Here is a 25,517-nt window from a genome sequence, read left to right as displayed (position 1 = left end):
ATGAAAAGCGGCCAAAAATGTTTAAAAGAAAAAATAAATAAATAAGACAAACAACAAGCTGAATATAATGAAATCTCGAAATTGTATTTTAAACTTGTTTATAGCTGCTTCATATAAGAATGCGGCGAGAAGAGAATACTTCTAAAGTGCTTGCTACAGACAACCGTTCCTGAAAGAGCGACGGAAAACGTGGGTTTCACTTTATGCGCAAGTTTCCATTGAGCCGGCACTGCTGCTATGTTAATAAAACAGAATATTGTATACTGTATAATTTATGTTTACTTTGTACTCGTTTTATCTCTTCTTAGTCTACTGTATCGTATTACTCTATATACTTATATTGTAAAAATTAATAAATGAAGTCATAAAAAATAACTTTTTTTAAAATTCATTTTGTTAAAAATTCTGCACAGATTAAAACTTCAATGTTAATTAAAATTTATGAATATAATCAGAGTCGATAGATATACTTGTCTCTCAGCTACCAATAGCTAAAGTGGCATAATAAATATTTCTGTCCCTTCGTGTGCTGTAATCGCTTTGCGGAGAAAGTCTGGCTCGAGGACAATAATAATCAGCTGTAAAAAAAAAGAGAGAAAAATTTCATCTTTAAAGAATTTCATTTGAAATTCTTTAAAGATGAAATTTTTCTCTCTTTTTTTTTTCTTAAACTCGGATATTGCTTTTGTCCTTTTTAAAGGATTGTTTGTAAATACTGTTTTAATCTGGTTTTATACATAAATGTCGCTAACATCACAGAATTCTATTAACTGTCACTTTCATGATTTTAGACTTTAAATTGATTCGACGGTTTGTTTTATGCTATAATTTGTGTTCATTTTGAAATATTTTTCGTAGTTTTCATAATAGGTAAGAAACGTGGGTAATAGAGTTACAAAAATGCTTGAAAACGGTAAAACTACCTACTACCAAATGGATAAACCAACTCGCCGCAAAGCGACTCTTGCGCCATTAATCGACAACCTGGCACATTTACTCTAGAACGCAGCTGAGAGACCAGTATATTTATCGATTCTGATATAATACTATACTGTATATCGTATACACTGTATATGATAAAATAGTTACATAATCAAATCATAAAAAAATTGTATCTTGCTTTTTACTTTTATCTTTTTTAAATGCTTATAAAAATTCGTTCAAACAAAAATTTTACACCCAAAAAAGAGGACATGTCCGCAAAAAACAGGTAAAACATAGGTAAAACAGAAGGAAAATCGAACCGGAGTTTTAATTTTTTCCTCCTTGTTTTCTTAAAATAGATCATTGTTTGATTTTTATTTTGACTAAGTTCTGAATTTTTCATTAATAAATATGTGAAAAATAAACTTTCAAAAGATAATTTAAACAGTAGAGTATATATATATATAATGTGTGTGTGTGTGTGTGTGTGTGTGTGTGTGTGTGTGTTTATTAAAGAATGGAGTTCATTTAGATTGAAAATATAATCCAAGGTATCCTTGTAAAAGCTGACAATTCCGAGGTTTTTTGTAAAATATGTGTTTTATATTTGTAAAAACTATATATTTAGATATGTTTTTTGTATTTATATTTTTCAAGAAAAATAAAATGAAAATCGAACTCGGAATCTCGGCTTTCACAAAGAATAATAATAACATCAAATTTCAGAATTATATTAATAAATTATTTCCATTTTTTAAATGCGGATATAAAGAGCTGATAAATTTCATGACGCAAGATAAATGCACGTGACCCGCATGTAAAATTTAAAGAGAAAGATGGCGGCTAATGTTGCGTCCGAGATGAATTTTACTTCGGAAATAAGCTACAGTTCTGTTACGCAATGTTTGAATTGCAATAATTTAAAAGAAATTACAGAAATTGAAATTATAGACAATGAAATTACTTATGAGGAATTCTTTTTGAAATTTATGTGTGCTAATAGACCTTGTAAATTTTCATCGAAATTTACAGATAATTGGAAAAGTAGAAAATTATGGATTAATAATGATGATGATAAACCAAACTTCGATTACTTACAAAGGGAATTCGGTTGGTTCAGCTATTTTCCAAATGTAATATCTAGTGTAAATTTATAGTTCATTTTAACATTATAAATGAACACTTTTGCATTTTAAATTAAAACATACACAGGTTAATGTTACCTATGGTTCCAAAATGGCGGCTCGTCTCTGATTCCAACAAATAGAAGACAGGAAACAGTGGGGACGCATGTTCTAACCTAACCTATTCTAATAATTTTATTGGTAATAATTATAGTAATTTATTAGAATAGGTTAGGTTAGGTTAGAACATGCGTCCCCACTGTTACCTTTCTTCTATTTGCTGGAATCAGAGACGAGCCGCCATTTTGGAACCATGGAACCATTGGAACATTAACCCATACGCACACTGTTTAAACATAGTTTCCAGAGAAGTTGATTATAAACCATTTTTATAATATAATGGCATTATAATATATTTTTATAATATATATACAGTATTTTGAAGTTGCTTATTTCAGATGCAAATTAAATCTCATCAAAATTTCAAAAACCAAATACAGTAACATTTTTGTTTTCTATAGTTTTGAATATTTGGTGTTGTGGAAGTTCTAAAAGGAAGAAAATATTTCCTCATAATGTTATAATCTCTCTGTCAGTTGTTTTCAAATAGGATTAACTACTATTTCTTCCGGTAAACCTCTACTTGCAACAAGTAGAAAAGGAGATATATTGGCCCATTATTTCACATTACCGAAATGTCTCACTTTTTCTATTGCAATCTTGGCTTCTGTTTTTTTTCCTTTTAGTTGGTTTCTGTAATGAGTCTTGGTATACGAGAAATTTGATTTTTTGGCCTTCCGGCAATGCTGTTGATGTAAATGAAAAGCAAAAATTTTTGGCCTTGTTTGGGAGCCAGCTTTGGACTTCTATAGAATATTTTCTTTTTTATTTTTTCTTTGGTCTAAAGGTCGGTTTGTCGTCAATTATACAGTACTTCCAGCTTTAAGGAATAATAATGTTTTATAAAAAAGAATATATATTATTTATCAATTTCTCTATTTTTGTTTTGTAGAGTTAATTGATTTGGCAATTGAACAGTTCATTTCTGCTTTGTGCGGTGATATTAAGATGAAATCAGTAATGTTTTTCTTTGAGTTCCGAGATTGGTGATCTGGAAGTAGAAGATACTTAATTTTTCCATGTATAAATTATAGAAACAAAATATATTTCTTACTAGATTTGTGTTTCAGACTAGTTTGCTTACTTCCATTGAAATTCATTAATTGTTATTTCAATATAAAAATAATTTATGTTATTCTTGATAATTGAAATGAATTTATCTAAAGAGAAATAAAGAAGGAATAAGCTAATTTTGTTTTTACTGTTATTTTTTTTATAGTTTTAATAAAATTCCATATCTACACAAGGAATATATCAATTTAATCAGATGAAAATTTGTAATCATTGTTAAGATACTTTATTTATATATATATATATATATGGGAGCAAAGTATTGGAAGAACCAATTAGACAAATTTTCTAATGATTCTAAATAAAATTAAACCCAAGAATTTATAGTATAGGGATAATCATTTTCAAGTTAATTGAATGTAGATTAGCCCTATACAATTTTTGAACTTTTAGAATCATGAGAAGAGAGATTTGGTTAATTGATTCTTCCAATAATTTGCTCTTCCCTAGTTTATATAGTCTAAGTCAGATCTAAATAATAATAGAAGATTAGATAATAATCTCAGAATTTCCTACTCTTGAAGATTACATTTTAATCATTGTGTTTAAATTTGAAAACATCCTGAATGTGCAGATATGGAGAAAGTAAAATATCTTAAAATTAATTAGACTTTCTGGAATTGGATTATTTTTGAAATTTAATATTTTAAGAATTATAGAAATAAAGTTTTAGAGAACATTGTGTTGATAAAATATGTGATAATGTAGAATATTATTGATGTAATTTGAAATAATAATACAAAAAAGGGAATTTTTTTTTAAAATCAATATATCTTTTTATCAGTATATTAAATGAAGTATTACCAAATGGATTTATTATCTAGCCTATAATCTTTTGATTGTCATTTTATGTGTTTATATTTCTTTTATTTTTCAATTATTTTTCCTTACTTATTTTAAATTTTTATCTAATTTTTACTTTCCAATTTATTCATTGTTTTATTTCTTTATATTTAAATAATGTTAATAATGTAATAATAAATATTTTACTTAATTTATCACTTAAATATTTAAATATTAATTTTTGTATAATTGATAAAATTTTTTAATGACATTAAAATTGGTCACATTTACACTTCAGTGTGAAGCCACATTTAAACTTAGTCTTCAATTTGATATGTAAGTCTAGAAGTTACAAAAAAGTTCTTAAATGCTAAAATATTTGTCATACTTTGTCATTATCAAGCCTCCACTAAAGAATAAATAATAATAATAATTAAAATAATAATTGCTTTTTTTTATTTTGTGGTAATTTGAGAATGGCATAAAGTATGCCAAAAACATTAAAATTTAAGTGCTTTTTTTATAATCTCTTGACTTCTATATTTAATTAAAGAATTGTTAAGTTTAAATATGCAAATAACAAGTTATAAGTTTAAAGTTTACCGTGTTTGAACTAAATAATTTTTTTGGTTGTAATCCCTTTAAGAATTTTTATTTTCCAAATTGTTTTTCATTCTATTTTTTGTTTGACCTTATTTAAATTAAGAAATAAATATAAATATCACTCATATTTTTTTTTTTTCTTTACAGTAGTAAAACTATGATTGACTTAATATCTACTGTATATTTTCATAGATTCATTACTCTTGAATGGTAGAATACTAAATAAATGTTGATTGGTATTAATGTTGTATTGTAACATAAACCATTACAGCTGCACTGTTGAGTTAATATCTAAAAAACAAAATTAGTTGTAATTAATCATAATAAAAAAAATCATTAATAATCAGATAAACTATTGGATTTAAGGACAGTTAAAATTTAAATAAAATATTTATTGGATATTTCTTTCTAAACCAATCTTGAGATATATTGATTAATAGGAAGCTGAAAACATCATTTTTCATAAACAGGTTATTTTCACAGAAATTCTAAAAAATAAATTAATTAAATTGTTACATACTTGTCCAAAACAAATTTGTAGGAAAAACATATAAATAGAACATGAATATTATCTATAACTAAAATCAAGTTGATAATTCCATCTTTATTTAAAATTAAATTCCACAATGTAAAAATAGTGAAAATCAGCAGTGCTGAAAGATGATGATCTCTTAAATTTTATAATAATAAAAAAATGATATTAAAAAATATTTTAGACATGTTTCACAAGAATTTTAACTTTTTAATGATTTTAAAAATTTTGTGATACCATGTTACTTCTTATAAATTTTTATATACACCTGCAGTATATTACATATAGATTATTGTTTTGAATAAAATTTGTTAAAAACTAACTCTGAAGATTGTCTTAATTAATAAATAAATCTCTTTACAAAATTTTATCATATGTTTTTTTTTTTTTTTGTAAAAACTAATCTTAATTTTTCATAAATCAAAATTTCCTGATACAGGTGATTCTCTAGCACCAGTAGCAGATTGCAGTATTAAATTATATAACAGTCATTGTAAAGAAGATATGTCTGTTAAGAATTATATTTCTTACTGGAAGAGAAGATCTTATAGTAAAGAAGATTCACCTTGTTTATATCTTAAAGATTGGCATTTTGTCAGGTATGTATCTGTTCATATGATAAATTTTAATTTTATATTAAAGCATAACTGTGTTGCATTAAATGTTATGATTATCCCACTTATCAAATATTAGTCGTGAATCAACATTTCAATAATTTACCAGTACTATTTTACTGATTTTGTGTATAAATCCTTAATTTTAGACTTTAGTTTGTTGTTTCTAAATTACAAAAGGGGACTGAAAAATATGTGAATGGGCCCTTGTTTATCATTTCGATTAATGTTACCTTAGGTAGCCAAGATGGTGGCTCATCTCTAATTCCAGCAAGGATACAGTGGGACGCATGTTCTAACCTAACCTATTCTAATAAATTACCATAATTTTAGCAATCAAATTATTAGGATAGGTTAGGTTAGGTTAGAGCGTGCGCCCCACTGTTTTCTTGCTGGAATTAGAGACGAGCCACCATCTTGGCAACCTAAGGTAACATTAACCGTCTGTTTTAAAAATACTATATTTATTAAACTAAACTAATTAATATAAATATATTAAAAAAATATTATTGTTATTGGGCTGCAATTTGAAAAAACTATAAACCTATATATTCCCACTGTTGTCCATCTGTTCATGTGTCTTTCCTTAATCTTGAGAATGGAGTTAGATAAATCAAAGACAAGACCAGATATGGAAACCTTAGGAACAGGAGACCCCAATTAACTACATATGAATGTCCAATTCGAACCAGAAGTCATATTATTTCAATTCAAAAATTTTTCCCTAAAGGTGTTAGATAGATGACTGGCACAACTCTATTGGTAAAGGAAAAGTATGATGTACAGGGCAAGACACTACTAATTTGAGGTGGAGAGCATTTATTTTAAATTAAGTAAATTAAAAATATAATAAAAAAAATTACAGCCTGAAATTGTGACAATGTCACAATAAATAATTGCTCATTTGTAAATAAGAATAAAAATTTTAACCTTGTAAATACATCTTTTTTATTTATAAAAATTAAAAATCTACAAACTCTCCAATCTTTAACCTGCAATTTTCTTCATTAGAGGTAATTCTTTTGTTCTTAACAATTTGGCTTTATAATAATAATTTTTCTATTCTCATGTCCTCTTTACTTATAATTAACTCCTGATGCAAGAGAACACGTATGTGGTTACTATATTATCAAATAGGTAATCTAAACTTCAATTTATTTTGATTATACAATTTTGGGATTGAAGATATAGTTTACATTTTATACTGTGACCTCTTTACAGATATTCCATTAATATGAATTTGTTGAAACAGATCAACTTTGTATGATACTAACTTGTATGCTGTATACATTAAATTGCTAAAATTGTATTCGATTAGATATATAGTTCTTTGACATTGCAGTATATAACTGTATTATCCTAAATTATTTAATTTTCTGTTAATGACTTCACAGTTATTTGCAAACTATCTCTAAAGTTTATATTTTATCTATTATTGGAATAATGAGTAATGCTCATATTAGATAATAATAATATGTAAAATTATAAAAGTGTTTAAGAAAAAGAAAAATAATAATAAAATTTAATATAATCATCTTTATTGATCTGAATGTAAGATTTTGAAATTTTATTTAATTTTTTTAAAAGTAATTTTATGTTAAAAAATGTTATTTAGTTACAGATAAATAAATAAATAACAATATAAAAAAATTTATTGTATTCAATAAACTTAGAGGTTTTTTTTTTAAATCTAATTAGTAAAAGTCTCAAATTTGTTTGTGTATATATCAAAAAATTGTTTATTATATTTATACCATTTCTGATATATTTATGTTGTTATTAACTATAAATAGTTAATAATAATGTGTTTGACCCAATTTTTAAGGCTGTATTGTTATTCTATATATAAAAACAAAGAATTAAGATGTTACAAATCTAGTCATTTAAAATTAGCACAGATTTTCAATGAAAGTTTGAAATAAAATATAAAAGTTTGTGTATATAATCCTGTTTAAAAAATATGATAAAAATTATGATGATGAATTTTTATGAATAGAAAAGTCTAGTTTAATGTCTAGCCAACAAAATTTTTATGCATAAGGGTTCAGATGAGCTTATACTTTCCTGTTAAATTATTTATAACAATTTACAGTATAAAAGATTGTATTATTTATACTTAATTATAAGAATATATAATTTGCTACTAATTAAATTTATTTGATATTGTTCTGATTTGTTCCTAGATTTATTCTTTGATGCCTATTAGTTTTATAAGTTGTATATTACTATTTCTCTTTTCTTAGTATATCTGGACTACTTCTAGATTAAACTATTTAAATGTTTTAATTATGAAAATCAATTGAGTTGTTAAAATGTCCTCTTACTTCACTTATAATTACACTTATTACAGTTTGAAATTCTTATCACACTTCAAAAAATTTTAAATGTTATTGATTTTGCTTTAGAATTATTTACAGGAAATAATTTCAAATTAGAAAAATATTTTTAACAAAAAAAAGTATATTTAACTAATAATATTCATCCTTTCGTAAGGACAGTTGCAAATTATACAATTAGAATATAGCAATAAATTATAAATTATGTATGAAAATATTTTCTCTGAATAATATTTGCTAAATATACCATATGATAAACTCATATTAGCATTCTTATCAATTATTATGAGAATTGATAAGATTTATTCAAAAACTGCATAAATTCTTACAAATTCACTAGTTTTGTGTCTTTGGTCTCTTATGTATGATACTTGAATTTTAATTCAGAAAATTTCAATACTGTATTTATTCTAATAAAGAATGTACTGTCTATAACTTTTTTCAGCTTGCAACTTCACTGTTTCTTAGAAAGTGCTTACTATTAGAGGGTGACTATTATTTCTATTCTTTGGGAATTGGATGTGACTATTATTTAAGTGATTATTAATGAACTAAATTCAGTCAATTCTTTCACTTTATTATTTGTGCAACAATGCAACACTCAATATACTCTCATTTTACTGTATTACTTTCCTGGCTGTTACAAATAACAGAGGAAAAGTATGGCGATCGGTAAAAAATGATCCCTAATATATTTACATTTTTGGACTCAGAACACCTTGAAACATTGAGAAATGCAAAAAAAAAAAAAAAATTCAGAGGTAATTTCTGTTTGTATGGATATTAGTGTGTGGAGTGGACAATTTTGTTCACCCTTTTTGAAGCTTAATAACTTCTGTGCTTTTGTTGAAAATATCTGAAAATTTTCAGGGAGGTTTGTTTATTACGGAGGCTTGATGCTATTAAGTTTTGTGATTAAAGGTTGAGGGGATGGGGAGATAAAGGGGATCATGTGTATCTCCACTAGGGACTTAATGATGATTTTACTCATTATGGGTTTTATAAAAAATTTAATTTTGAGGGCAGGGATGGGTTTTATAAAAAATTACAGTCTTTTTGTCATTTTATAATAGTTAAAAATATAAAAGTGTTTTAAAATAAAATATCATAACAGATGGCACCAAATGTTGCCAGGAAAGTTAAGCAACTCATTGCTGGATTTTTTCAGCATAAAGTAAGAGTGATAATGCTGAATAGACTGTTCAATTTTTCAGTTTAAAAAATAAACTTTATTTTTCTCCTGTAGAAAGTGTGCTTATTATTAGTGTACACTGTCTATATCTTTTTAATCTTGTAGTTGCACTGTTTATTAGAATAAATACAGAATTTTATTTATATATGTATTATTTAAAATAATTAATTAGGAACACTATATTAATTAATAACATCATCTTTTTTTTTCAGAAGTCAAATGCTTTTTTTAATATTAAATTTTTAGATTGTATATCTGTCTTCAGAAATTCTAACTGTATGTATCAGCAAAGTTAAATAATTTATTTTATAATATGCCAGCAAAAAATGCCCAGCATTGTTTGGGAACTCGGGGAGAGGTCCTTATTATAAGGTAGCATGTGTTTCCTGCTGGATGGAAGAGAATAACTATGCAAAATTTGGTGCAAATCAGTCCAAAGATTTGGAAATTTATGGGGAATGAAATCAAGAAGGCAAAGGTTCAAGTTTAAAGTAGCATACACATTTTGGAGGAATTGTAGAGAGTAACTATGTAAAATTTATCCAGATTGCTTAAAAGGTTTAGGAGTTTGGAGGTAGGGAGAAGGAGTGTGGGGTTCAAGTTTTATGGCAATCCATGCTTCCCATAGGGTACCAGAGGGTAACTATGTGGAATTTGATCCAGATCAGTAAAAAGGGTTTGAGAGTTTGTAGGGGGATATGAAATCAGCAGGAAGGAGTGAGGGGTTCTTGGCTGGATGTATTTCATGACAATTGTGACTTTCTTTTAGGCATTTTATTCTTGAAATGTTCACTTGTACATGTGTACATCTGAAAAGTAACTGAAAGAACTCACTTATGTATGCATTTATTTCATAATATTAGACTTATTCATATTTTAATTTCCTGGCTGTTATGTATACATAACTTGGAAAATTATGGGAATTGTGTCAAATTTGACCTTCTGAGCTTTTTGCAAATCTCCACATTTTGAAACTTCCTGAATCCAAAACAGCAAAAAAATTCTGTGACTATGTATCTCTGTGTTGGCATCTATTTTGCTTAATATATCAGGATGTGGTAAAGATTAAGAAACAAAATTTTGCATGGCAAACAAAATTTGGTATATGAGGGGCATTGATGTTATTAAATTTTGGTGTTGAAAGGTCAAGATGGTGGGGAGATAGAGGGCGGTCATGTATCTTGAGAGGGGTAGGATTTTAATGAAGATTTTATTCGTTATCAACATTTACATTTTTTTATAAAACTGACCCCTACCTTCAAAATTAAGCTTTTCATAGTAATTAAAAATATAAAAAGTTCTTTATAACAAAATCTGATAACAGACAGTATCACACACAATTTTATTTTTTGCTTAATAATGTAAAAGTTTTTTAAATAAAAACTCATAACAGTTGGGAACTTTATGCAGCTCTCATTGCTAGATTTTTTAAATATGAAAATAGAGTAAGGACTATGTTCATCTAGAAGAAATAAACTTTCCAATAGTGAAAGTATTTTTAAAATCTGTTTAGTAGATTCCAAGATTATCTCCAACCAACAAATAAACACTCTCATTTTATATATTAGTATGGATTTAACAGTAAATGAAATTAATTTTTTTATTTTTTAAATATTGAAACAAAAGTAATGCCTATACATTTTGACCACTTTAACTGTACAGCATTACTTATTTTTGTTTCAACATTTTTAGTGAAAGATGGACTTGTTTATTTAGGTCAGCTTAATTTTTTCTGATATAACTCAATTTTTGTTTGTTTTCTAAGTAATGTAAGTTTGCTAATGATGTGATTTTGTTTATATTTATTTCTAACAGCTCAGAAAATGAAACTACAAATTTCAAAAAATTTGTTATAAACAAAATACAGGATTCCATATATAAATATATTGATAAAAAAAATTAAATTTATTTTATAAAATCATGTTTTTAATGTAAATATATATAATAATAATGTAGTTATCTGTTGCATTATATATGTTAGGATCATATAGTAAAATTTATATTTTTGTTCAAAGCTTTGAAAGTTTAGCTTCATGAATAATTTAATTGGAATCATATTTCAAATGTGCTTTTAAGTCTAGAAACAGTTGGAATAAATTGTAAATTTTTGGTTTTTCATAAAGCAAATTAAAATATGCAGTTAACAAAGGTGTGAATTAAAATACATATAAGTAATACTGCATTTTATTATAACTAATAAGCTTTCTTTTAAATTCCTACAAATATTTTTTCAAATTTTATTATAATATAAGCATTCTAAATTTTTAAGTTAACGTTACTATTAATTACAATTTGGATTAGTTTCACTTTTATATGTTGTAAATAACATGCAATATTCTTTTTGTTTTATTAAATATAATTAAGGACAGATCACTGGTGTAAAAGTTTATGTGAAACAGTTAAAGCTAAAGCTATTTTTGAATTTGAATGAATTTGACATAAATATTGAATAATATGAAAATAACTGCTAAGATAGATACTAAGTCACTCATGGCCTTTTAGAGTAGCAAAAACTTTTAATAACTAAGTACTTACATTCTAAATTATTTGATTTAGATTATTTGATTAAAAGTTTGTAAATCTGAGGATGGTTTATTAAGTATGACTAAAAATATTATTAAAATTTTTGCTGCTCTAAAAGGTTGTGATTGGCTTAATAAATATTGAAGATAAACAAATTTTAATTTTGAAATTAAATGGTAATACAGTCGACTCTGCATAAGTTGACACTCCAAGGGAAGTGGAAATGCGTCAAGTTATCCAATGTGACGACTAAAGCAAAGTTGGAAAAAATACCACAAGACTACAATTAATAAAATACAGTAGGCTTACAATACATCATGTCCTCCATTTACAATTAATCTGTAGATGAAAAACTGAAAAATTTGTTTAGTGTTGTTTGTTTTGAGCACTTAACTGTCTCAACTTTCTTTTTCAACGATCATGAACACCTTTAAAACATCATCTTCGCAATTGTCAATTGTTGGCAAGTAATGTCTAAGGATTCTTAATGCATCTGGCATGAGAAAATGCAAAATTGGATTCTGGTGTGACGTTGATGTAGATTGTATATTTTCTTTTTATCTGTTATTATTTTATACATAAAAATACATAAAATGTTAAGGCATTTTTATTAATAATATTAATATATTATTAAATATATTAATTATATATTAATAAATAAATCGATTCCCCCCTCATGAAAAAAAATATGAGTTCACACCACACGTGCAGAGTGAATTCATTTTTTCAGGAGGGGGTGACGACTTATCAGAGTGTGGGACAGCAAAAGTATGTCGACTTATCCAGTAGTGACAAGTTAAACGGTGTCAAGTAAACCGGAGTTTTTTAACATTAATGCCTATGTAAGTCAGCCAGGACCACAGAAAACTGACTACTTAACCGATGGTGTCGAGTTATCAGGGTGTTGACTTATGCGGACTCGACTGTATATGGATTCAAGTTACTATTCATGCAATATCCAGATGAACAGTAGTTATAAAAAAATACTGTATGTAGATAATCCCCAAAGTTTAGGGTATAACAGTGAAAACCATAATCCTTGATTCCACATAACACTGTTATTGTGAGAAATTGGCATAGATACAGTACCTTTTGACACTATTAAAGAATATAAAAATTTTTTTGGAATCAAAGTAATGTGATTGTAGGGATTGTAATGTTAGTTCATGCCAAGCATTATAGTTATTGAAATATTAGTCCACTACTAATTAAATTGGTACACATTAAAATTTTTGAAAGTACAGTACCTCTTTTGCAAGAAGTTTCCCTTAATACCTTCATCCTCCACACAGCTGCAAATATACAGAAAGTTAATAGAGGACCTAGCATGATGTAATCAAAGAAATAAAAATAATGCCACATTTTCAATCCATTAATCCTTCATAAAGTAACCAGATACACATCTTTATCAATTTAGTACTGTTGAGAGTATCAGGGTTGCTGCAGAGTTCTGATCATCTTTAAGTACATGGTTGCACTTGTAGAATGCCAGAATTGCATTCTGCAAGTGCAACTGTGTACTTAAAGATGTTCAGAACTCTGCAGCAACCCTGGTAAATTACCACCCAGTCAATTACCCAATATACTCCTTAATGTCAATTGTAACCTACAATCAACCATTCTAAGGACTGAAGAGGGGTCATTAAGACCCAAAATGCATCTCCTTCAATAAAAATTATAATAACTGCTCCTTGTGTGATGTGTTACTGAAGAAAACCAATAGCTTTTAATTCTTTAAAGACTACAAAACCTAAAGTATTTTATTTTATTTTATGAAATTTGTAGATTTTTAAATAAACATCATCGGCCAACCCGTTGTAGTGTACATACAAGTGGTACTGTACGGTCCGCGAACGAAAGTACAGAAGGACTATACAACACTTATACAGATATTCAAAGTCCCTTTATTACACTTTGTACAAATAAATTCTATCAGGAATCCCAACTGGCTACATAAACTTTAGATTCGGCGCGGCTTTCACAAAACTCCTGGTACCAAACAAGGCACGAAGTGACCGTTCCCCGATCGCGTGACAATAAAATTTTGGGGAAAACGCGTAACTAACCTAACTTAATTCTAACTTAATACTAAAAGAAAAAATGAGGGCGATAGGATGGTTTATTAAGTATGACTAAAAATATTATTAAAATTTTTGCTGCTCTAAAAGGTTGTGATTGGCTTAATAAATATTGAAGATAAACAAATTTTTATCTTCAATATTATTAAACAAATCCTTGCTAAGGAAAGTGGGAAGAAATGAGAATTGAAAAGTGTCTTCACCCGGGATTTTACTATTTTCAGGACGATACGCACTTTGGGGATGGTCTCGGTTCTGTTATCGACTTCCGTCTTTCGGATTCTCTCCTCTGTATCGTTATTCGAGACTTAAGTTCTCTTACTCGGTCCCTGTCTGGACGGCCTCGAACTTCTTTCTCGATCAACTTCTTTTCGAGTTCCTCACACGTCCGATCTCCTCCGTGTCTCGTCCAAAAGTGCTCTATATTCGGGTGCTATCCACCCGGCCGCACTTTCTACTGTTCCGTGTTCCAATTCTTAGAATCGCTAATTCCACCCCAAGGCAATAACAGTCTTTGAAAGTTTAGGAAAAGAGAAGACAAAGAAACAAAGGAAAGACTAAGACTAACTAAAATTAACAAATATAAGTATATTATTATGGCCGACGGCCACATACACCCCCGCCAAGAGTCAGACACCGTAATGTAGTCTACGGTAGTTTACTCGATTACTGCGCAAATTATAATGAGGCTGCATTTCAGCCTCTCCTGCAGTCCTAGGATTATCTTCAGAGTCACGTAAATGATCATTTCTCGGAAGATGCTGGGTAGGATTTGGCATCGGGTTTCCTTGAGGCACCCAGGCTCTTATGCATTCCTCCACATCTTCCTCCTCCATGCCTTCTAGTTCCTTATGTGCTACATTCTTGCTACGGGGCCGGTGGTGTGTTCTTCGTTTCGTATTCCTGTATATCGGTGAATAACATAATTTTATCCGATCTGTGTGTATAGTCCCTTTGCTAGTCCCGTTGTTATCACCTAACTCCACAGTGACGGGCCCTAAGACGCGCAGGATACGATATGGCCCCATATATTTGGGAGAAAACTTCCCAGAATTTTTTTTTTTCCCTTTCGAAGTAGCCATACCCTTTGGCCCTCTTTCCAAAAATTACATTTTCTTCCGTTATTTATCCGCCCTCTATTGTTTGCGTTGCGCTGCCTCCCCAAATTATACGCCGTTCTCCTTAATACATTTAATTTTTTAATGAATTCTGGGTTTTGACATCGACTTTGGTGATCATTCCAACCGTCTTCCTCGGGAAATGCACCTGGAAAACGTGGGTCGAACCCATACAATAAAAAGGCTGGGGATTCTTTAGTAGCTGAATGGGTAGAGTTATTGTATGCGAAGAGAGCCGGATTTACAAATTCATCCCAATTATGGTTACCGCCATCCGATATCCTTGCTATTATTCCGCATATGGTCTTATTGAAACGCTCGCAGACTGAGTTGGAACATGGGCGGTAGGCAGTAGTCACGTTATGCCTTATTTGGAGCTCGTTACATATCTCTTGGAATAAGTTGGAAGTAAAATTCGCCCCCCGATCCGAAATAATGATCTCCAGACAACCATATCTGCACACCAGGCTATTAAAAATTGCGTCAGTCACTACTTGAGTCGATTGATTGCGAATCGGTACTGCCTCAGCAAACCGGGTATAAACATCAACAATAGTGAGAATGTACCTATTCCCTATGGGGGACGTTTGGAGAGGGCCTATGATATCAATTGCTACCTTTCGTAGAGGAAATTCTGCTGTTTCTGTCTCCTGGAAGGGTGTACGACTTCTATGAATGTTATGCTTTTGACAAGTCTTACAACCCCTTATGATACATTTAACCCTCTTTTTTAAATCTCTGATGTGATAATACTTATCAACCAGACTATATGTTTTCTCAACCCCAAGGTGTCCCGATAATGGTGAACTGTGGAAAGACCATATAACTTGGTCCGCCATCTCATCCCCGACACACACACGGGTTCCAATTTCGGAGCCCCATTCTTCCCGGCTTCACATGCACAACTACGTCACCTTCTAAAGCGAATTCTGGCTGAATACCCCCAGTTGGGCTATACTGGTCATGACTTTGACGTTCCCAGTTCTCGCATATCTTCTTCAAGAATTCATCCCTTCCCTGAGATGCCACGATCTTTCGCCACAATTCCTGATTATCTAAGACAGTATGACATACTCTGTTATCTACCCTTTTCTTTTTAAAATTAGGCCGTGATAACGCATCAGCTATGCTATTATGCTTTCCCTTCACATGACTTATTTTTAACTCATAATCATTCAATTCCATTGACCACCTCATGAGTCTTTTGTTGTGGTTTTTCATGTTACTCACAAACATGAGTGGTTTGTGGTTGATATGCAACTCGATGGGATAACCTAATATGATTGGTCTAAAATTGCGTAGAGATAAAACCATAGCTAAACATTCCTTTTCTATGGTCGAGTAGTTTCTCTCGGCACCATTGAATTTCCTGCTAAAATATTCCACAGGGTAAAATCGTCTCCTTCCATTTGTCCTAACACCGCACCGGCGCAGTCCTCTGACGTGTCGGTATATAATTGAAATGGAGACTCAAAATCGAGGTGCTTTAAGAGAGGGGGTGTTGATAACGCAACCTTAAAGTCCTCGAAGCTCTTTTGGCAATTCGCATCCCAAACAAATTTCCGATTCTTCTTTGTTAAATTTGTCAGGGGTAGAGCTATGTCAGAAAATCTTGGTATAAAATTCCTAAAGAAACCAATCATACCCAAGCTCCAGACTCCTTTCACATTGCTAGGTGGTTCGATTTCGCAGATAGCCTTCACATTATCCTCGTCAGGGAGTATCCCGTTTTGGTTTATAACATGCCCCAGGTAGCGGACTTCCTTTACGATGAATTGACTTTTAGTGGGATGCAACTTTAAATTAACCCTGTTAAGTGTCCCTATAACATCATCAAGTAAATCAATATGCTCATCTAAGGATTTGGAAAAGAGCACAATGTCATCTTGGAAGACGTGGCAATTTATCCCTATGAAACGGGCCAAGATTTTAGACATGACAGCTTGAAAAAAACGGCCGCTATTTTTTTGCACCCTGGGGCAGGCGGCACATCTGATATTTGCCCCAAGGGGTCGAGAAGGCAAATATGTGCCTCACAGATGCGTCAAGGCCAATCTGGAAATATCCAGATTTGAGATCCAACACGGAGAAATATTTACTACCGTGGAATTTGCTTAGGATCTCGTCTATGCGGGATATGGGGAATTCTTGCGATGTTGTAAGGTCATTTATGCGTCTGAGGTCCAATGTCATCCGGATTTCGCCGTTACTCTTCTCGACAATGTGAATTGGGGAGTTCCATGCGGAGGAGCTTTCCTCGATAATTCCCGCCTTCAAATATGATTTTGTAAATGCTTTTAACCTTGGTAAGTAGCATTCAGGGATTCGGTATTGGCGCGTGCTTACGGAATTAGTTTGATCTATTGTGGGTTTGTGTAAATCGCCTACCATCCCTGTTAGCTCCTCTATGGATTCAGCGATGCACTCAGGGTATTTTTTAAATATTTTCGCAAACCCTCTCCCTTTCGACATGACTTAGGCCACCTAAACCTTTAATCACTACTGGAGCAGTGTTCAAACAATCATTACACATTTTCCCCTTTTGGTTATGGTTGGTCGTGCTCCCTTCCATGGTTACCCTTAACCCATCAATAATTTTAAAGGTTTTATTGATAACGTCCATCCCCAGTATGCCATCGTAACCTGTATGATCAGGAAATCACATACAAGCTATGGTTGTGCTACATAATTGATCTTTGTAATTTACGTCAACGCGCAGGGTTCTCTCGCACTTGGTAACAGTCCCGTTTATACCCCTAATCCCTATATTTTCCCCTTCTAATGTTGCACTATTTATATAACTGAGCGAAAGATCCTACATTGCTATGGAATTTAAGATCGATTTTTCTGCCCCCGTATCTAATAAGAAAGTAAATGTAATACCCTCGATCTTACCCTTGATGAGGGGGAGGCCTTTACTTTATTTGAATACTCTATCGGCCATTATGATTTTTATTGTAGGAGCATGATGCTGACCCCCATAATGCTCCCTCACTAGTTTAAACGGATGTCTCTCCGTTTCGAACAGTTACGGGCGAAATGCCTTACATCACCGCAGGCGTAACATCTTCTGCTAGTCGTCCTCTTCTCCCGGTCCATACTATTTAATAACTTGCTAACTGCATCCGAAAGCATTTTGATCTTCCTTTCCAATTCACCCATTCTTTTTTCACCCTTATCTACCTGTACTCTAAGGTTATCCCGCTCTTTGACTATTGTCTCTATCTCTTCCATTGCAGCGTTGACCCCTTTCCGCTCAAAGTAGCCGTTACATTCAATCTCTATTGCCTCTTCAGCCTCAGCTATCTCAAAAGCCTCTTCCAAAGATTTTGGGAGCCTCCTTAAAACATTACTTTTCATCTTCCCTCTTAACCCTTTAATGAAACGCTCTGTTATGATATCATCGCGTAATAGGCTTATTTTATTATTATCCTTGACTGCTCTTGCTAACAGCGTTTTTGTTCGTATCGAAAAGTCAGTGACTGATTCATTAATTCCCTGTTTAAGATTTAACAATTGGTTGACAATGTCTTTGTCGCCAGATTCCTTTTTGTGGAAACATTTAACTAAATCACGCTTAATCTCGTCATAAGATTCCGGATATTGTTCCAATAGACAAAGGAAGGTCGTCAAGGGTTCACCTTTCAACCTCGACTGCAAAACCGCGACCTTTACCTCATTGTTCCAACCAGCCAATCTAGTGATATTCTCGACCGTCTGAAAAAATTGTTTTATATTCACGGTATCACTTTGTGATCCAGAGAACGTAGGGATCATACCTAAAAAACCGGTGACGACTAAGGGCGGACTGTGGTTGACCCCATCACTGGCTATAGAGCTCTCAACCTGATTACTAGTAGCCATTAACACACACTATGTATTATATAACACAAATAAGCAAATAACCACGCGGGAACACAAGGGACAGGAGTGGTACGCCTTTTGTTAAAGTTGGGATTCTGTCGCGGACGCCATTGTGGTGTACATACAAGTGGTACTGTACGGTCCGCGAACGAAAGTACAGAAGGACTATACAACACTTATACAGATATTCAAAGTCCCTTTATTACACTTTGTACAAATAAATTCTATCAGGAATCCCAACTGGCTACATAAACTTTAGATTTGGCGCGGCTTTCACAAAACTCCTGGTACCAAACAAGGCACGAAGTGACCGTTCCCCGATCGCGTGACAATAAAATTTTGGGGAAAACGCGTAACTAACCTAACTTAATTCTAACTTAATACTAAAAGAAAAAATGAGGGAGATAGGAAAGTGGGAAGAAATGAGAATTGAAAAGTGTCTTCACCCGGGATTTTACTATTTTCAGGACGATACGCACTTTGGGGATGGTCTCGGTTCTGTTATCGACTTCCGTCGTTTGGATTCTCTCTTCTATATCGTTATTCGAGACTTAAGTTCTCTTACTCGGTCCCTGTCTGGACGGCCTCGAACTTCTTCTCTCTCGATCAACTTCTTTTCGAGTTCCTCACACGTCCGATCTCCTCCATGTCTCATCCAAAAGTGCTCTATATTCGGGCGCTATCCACCCGGCCGCACCTTCTACTGTTCCGTGTTCCGATTCTTAGAATCGCTAATTCCACCCCAAGGCAATAACGGTCTTTGAAAGTTTAGGAAAAGAGAAGACAAAGAAACAAAGGAAAGACTAAGACTAACTAAAATTAACAAATATAAGTATATTATTATGGCCGACGGCCACACTGTAATATATAAAGCTACCACCAACTAAAGCCGAAATTATCGAGCTGGAAACAGCTATATTAATTATAAATTACAAGATAATTTGCTATTAGAGTGTGGTGTTAGGCACCATCTCTTGCTAAATTTAATAATTATAATTTAATTAAATAATTTTTAAATAATATAGACCGAACTGGAAGAAAAGAATCTGCCCGAAGTGGGACTCGAACCCACAACTTCTGCTATCTGTGCAGACAGGTTACCAGTTACGCTACTCGGACCTTCAGTCCGATCTCCCCTTCCAGTACATCTAAGTATAAGCTATGACCATCGACGGCCATTAAAACGCCAGCTGGGGACACATCAAGTGAGTCCCGCTTCAGGCCGATTCTTTTCTTCCAGTTTGGTCTAAATTATTTAAAAATTATTTAATTAAATTATAATTATTAAATTTAGCAAGAGATGGTGCCCAATGCCACACACTAATAACAAATTATCTTGTAATTTATAATTAATATAGCCATTTCCAGCCCGATAATTTTGGCTTTGGTTGATAGTAGCTTTAAATATATTTTATAACTTTTTAAAAGCAAACTTTTCATACAATTTCAGAAAGTTTATTGCAAATACATTTATACATATTTTTCATAATATACAGGCAGACCCCAACTTCAGACGTAATTCACTTTTAAAAAATTTTACAAAGGTTGAATGTCTAAAATAGACATAGCAATAGATTTGTTAAAAAGAGGTTTCTGATCCCAGAGAGTAAAAAGAAAAATTATAAAATCTCTTATTAAGGTTAGGAAAGTTTTAGTATTTTATAATATGTAACAAAGTATAAAACATTACAGTAGAGCATCAATTATCTGAACCAATTTGGGACTGGGGTTGTTTGGATAACTGATCACTTACGAAAATATACAGTATTAAACACAAAACTGCACTGTATATAATTTATATCACACATCTTACAAATACATACCTTACATAATGTAGTACATTAATTAAAGTAAGCCTACAGTTTAGGTTGGCAGAGAGAGGGGGGAGTGCCGCAACGCCGCAGCACTAGCAGAAATTTGAATTTTCCGACTGGAATGCTTTCGGTTAACTGATGTTTCAGTTGATTGGTATTCGAATAATCGATGCTCTACTGTATTTTAAATGTTAAAAATCACAAATTAAACATAAAACAGATAAAAATTAAATTTTATAAATGATTTTGATGATGCCATAACCAAAACTGGCAGAAAGCATCATCACACAATAATTCAAAATTTTTGTTTGTCAATAGACAAATTACAAAAGTTGAATTTGGTGTAAGAAAAATGAGTTAATGTTTCATGTATGAAAGAGATAATCTAAATGTTAACTAAAGGATGATGTCTGAAAGTTGAAGACTGTCTATAGGTGTGTATATAATATATATATATATATATATACTAAAATAAAGATTATATAAGATTATATGTATTATTTTTTAGAAATTGACAAATTATAATAATAAGTATTATTTTTTCAAGACAGTTTCCTTCTTATGAAGCTTATTTGACTCCAGTATATTTTATATCTGATTGGCTAAATGAATTCTTGATATGCACATCTAAAAATGACGATTATCGATTTGTTTACATGGGACCAAAGGATTCATGGTAAAGAATAAATATTAAATTATTGAATATTTTATCAATTTTATTTTATACATTTTGTATATCATTTTCTATATTTTGAATATTAAAACAAATAACTATAATTAATCTTGAGAGAGAAACTAATCAACAGCATTACACAAGAATTACAGAATTTAACACATTTTTGACATATTAATGTTTTTATAATCAATAATATTCCATCTTAGAAGCTTTATAACTTAAATAAGGAAAATATCTGTTTGAATTTAATGTAATGAATATAAGTAATTATTGAATTCAAACATATATTTTTATATAAACATAAACTATAGTCTGATATTAAGTTAGTCAAAGACCTAAAACTGGATTATTTATGGGCTATAACTGCTAATTATCAAATAATCAAATAGCTTAATTTTACCTAAATATAGGTAGTTAGGTCTTGTGTAAGTTTGATAACTCAAGATTAATTTTGAATTAAATTAATTCCAAAATCTCTAAATTAATTATTTTAATTCAAAGTAATTTATAATAATTAAACTTAATTGATTAGTCCCTCATCTTGTATGCTACCTTTAGGTCAAATTTAATAAGTACTCTGAATATTGGGTTTGTCTAAGAATCTAAGATATTCAAAAGTATATGTGTTTACTATGTACAAAACTTATAAAATATATTAATAAAATTGTTTTCTTTCAAAAATAATTTTAATAAATGTAATTGTTTTTTTAGATTTAATTCTTATATGTAGTGTTACTTGAAAATAAATCAGACTTGAGATTTAACTTTTTCTACTTTGAAGCTCTGTGACAAACAAATAACAGAAATTTTGTTAAGTTATATATAATAACAAAATGTTTGTACAATTATTTGTAATCATATAACAAATCAAAACATAAATTTATTATCAAGTAGTCATTGCCTTATTACTTTATATAAACCTGCAACTTTGCTTTATAACTTGTAAATTCTAATGAAATAAATAATGTAAAGCTGCATGTTTTAGTTCATCATCATTAACTCATAAATTATTCTCTATTTGATTTTTAACATTTTCATTTATTTAAAAATTATTATTATTATTTATTTATTTTTTTAGGACTCCTTTTCATGCTGATGTGTTTGGTTCTTATAGTTGGTCAGCAAATATTTGTGGTAGAAAAAAGTGGTTACTTGTTCCTCCAGAGAAAGAGAAAGTTTTTTCTGATTCTACTGGTAAATTATTGTTTGACATTAAATTAGATTCTTTAAATAAACTAGATGTTTTAGAGGTAATTCAAGAACCAGGTGAAATTATATTTGTCCCAAGTGGTTGGCATCATCAAGTTTGGAATTTGGTATGTATAGATTATGTATAATTTTAATAAAAAATTTTTAATTCTACAAATGATTTTCTAATTATTTCATAGGCTGATACAATTTCAATCAATCATAATTGGTTTAATGGTTGTAATATAAATTATATTTGTAAACAATTACATTTTGCTCTTAAAGAAGTCCAGAAAGAAATAGAAGATTGCAAGGATATGGATGGCTGGGATTTGCAATGTCAGGTAATTCATCCTGCATTTTTTAATTATATTCAATATCTGTTCAAGATATTGATAGTTTATATAAGATAATAGTTTATATTCAATATGTAAATCCAATAAAATTAAAGAACTTCAGAATGTAAATGATATTAAATTATTTCCAACAATAAATTTATATTTTGTGATAAATAATAACCAAAATTTTTATTAAAATGTTTAAATTGTATAATTGTTTAATTTTATTGGAAAAGATATGTAAAAAACAATTGTGAAAACAATCAAAAATTTCACTGACAAAAAATAACAAGAGTGTCTAAAAAATTTAAGAAAGGATCATTTTAATTTTTGTTTGTTTATAAATATTTTATTATACAAATTTTAACTGTTTGAATGAGAGTATAATAATAATAATAATTATAATGCATACTTTATCAAAATTTTCAAAATAAATCTATATAATCTTATAAAATAATAATGAAAGGTAATATTATGTAAATTGCAAAAATGTTTAATAAAATTATAATTTTTTAAAACCATTATAATATTTTGCCTAGTTTTCATTAGAAATATTGAATTTTCCAGATCTTTGTTTAAAACTTGAAATGAAATTCATTTTGTTTATTCTTGCAAATTTCTCTTATCTTCATTATGGAAACTAACAATTACTTCTGCATTGATGTGTCTTAACTTCTCTTAAACCCTTAATACATTTACATTAAGTAATTTTGAATTAATTGAATTTGAAATATTTGAAAAGTAGTAATAACATTAAAATAAGCTAATTTATCATTAAGATATATGACAAATATGCATTACTGATAAATTAAGATTTATAAATTTTTATATTAAAAAAAAGAATATAACAGTTTCATTTTTCTCTGTTGGTTTACTTTATTATGTCAGTTGACTTTTAAAATTTTTATTTATCGGGAAATGCATTTTGAGAAAAAGTTCTCATCAATGTAAAAATAAAAAAATGTTACAATTAATACAGATATGTAAATCATGTAAAATAGATAAATACTTGTTCAAAGAAAGAATAACTTACTGTGACAAGTATCAGGCTTTTTGAAAAATATATTTGTCTGTTTGCTCAAAGAAAATAGATGTTATCTGCAAATAATTACAAACTAGACAAAATTATCATGTGAACTGCTCTGACAAATTCCTTCTTTTGTGTAGTAAGTTTAGTTTTGCATAATTTGTTGAGCTCTGACAAATTTATTACATGGAATAAAATGTTTTTTCATTATTAGTAATAACATTCCTGAAAGTAATTTTTAAAATTATTAATTTAGTAATATGAATCTATTATATCTGCAGATAAAAGAAATAACTTACTGAGTAACTCTAAAGCAATTTACAACAATGTAAATATAATGTATGAGAGAAGCATTTATTTATTTATTTATTTTTATGAAATAACTAAATCATCATTACTAAATAAATAAATTTTTCAAAAATTAAAAATTAGCAGTTTACTGATTGATATGTGACAATTCGATGAAAAAAAATTATTTTGAAAATAATATACAGAACACTTTTAATCTGACATTATTGGGAACAGAGATATTCTAGATTATGGAATTTTCTGGACTTAACTATTCAGATGCTTTGTATGTTTTTATTCAATGATAATTTCAATCATGTTTTTAAAATGAATTTTGTTAATTTATCAAATTATTTTTCTTGAATGTAAGAAATAATACTAACAAGAATGGCCAGAATAATCAATTTGATCACTAGTAAACTTTTTATATGTGCCATTCTCATCATTTTTGCAGTGTGAAGTTTAAATTTTTTGATTTTTCATGATATATATGATTATACAAAAATATGCATGCATACATTCTTTAGGAATATAGGCCATTATACCTAGAATGGCCATTAGCAGACAATCTGACCATTTTATTTTTCTTAAATCTATACTGGTTATTATTTACTGCTGACATATTTATTTATTACTGTAGTGCAGTGATTCCCAAACTTTTTCAAGCCACTGCCCCCTTGGTTCCATAAATGTATATCCAACACTCCCTAACTCATTTTCCCTTGTGTGAGAAAGGCTTGGAAATATTCTTAGGAAAACTTTTTTATGAACCTCACACTTTCTGTCCTTACTGTACATTGTCCTCAATGTCTGAAAACCATTAAATGCAATGTTTCTTCTTATCTGTTTTGATTGAGGACAGGGAAAGATTTGTCCCCAACCCCAACCCTTGCCTATGGTCACAGTTCAGTGCACTGCCTCCAGCACTCCCCTGCTGCCCACTTCCTTCTTTTTGCTCCCTATATTTACCATCCACAGAGTGGTAGTGTCCACTTTCAAAACCACTGTTCTAGTGAAATGCACGTTGTAAATATTTAGTATGACCATCTATTGATTTGTTTGATATTTTTGTGCATGTTTTCCATCTGTAGTCCAATCTATACCATTCACTTATGAAATCCTTAGTCTTTAGCAATTGTTAGCAGAAAATTAAAACCTGGACAATAACAACTCTTTCTGTGTATCAAGATAATAAAAGTATTTAGTTTCAAGTAGTTTGCATCCCAACATTGAAGTACACAAAGGAACCAAAGGCTTCTTGAAAACAGTATGAAACTATGAAATTTAATAACAACCTGATTCAA

General features: G+C 30.0%; 1 protein-coding gene across 1 annotated transcript; it reads left to right on the top strand.

Annotated features, from left to right (window-relative positions):
* The first annotated feature begins 1,753 nt into the window (after window positions 1–1,753).
* On the top strand, window positions 1,754–22,738 carry JMJD4 (jumonji domain containing 4). The gene is made up of 4 exons (XM_067263475.1): window positions 1,754–2,034; window positions 5,597–5,756; window positions 21,244–21,372; window positions 22,451–22,738. The coding sequence occupies exons 1-4, from the start codon at window positions 1,761–1,763 to the stop codon at window positions 22,707–22,709; spliced, it is 822 nt and encodes a 273-aa protein (XP_067119576.1). The 5' UTR covers window positions 1,754–1,760; the 3' UTR covers window positions 22,710–22,738.
* The last annotated feature ends 2,779 nt before the right edge of the window (window positions 22,739–25,517 follow it).

Source organism: Centruroides vittatus, unplaced genomic scaffold (genome assembly GCF_030686945.1).
Source record: "Centruroides vittatus isolate TY-2023 unplaced genomic scaffold, ASM3068694v2 contig_1035, whole genome shotgun sequence".
Classification (NCBI taxonomy): Eukaryota; Metazoa; Arthropoda; class Arachnida; order Scorpiones; family Buthidae; genus Centruroides; species Centruroides vittatus.
This window is presented reverse-complemented; position numbering and strand designations above follow the sequence as displayed.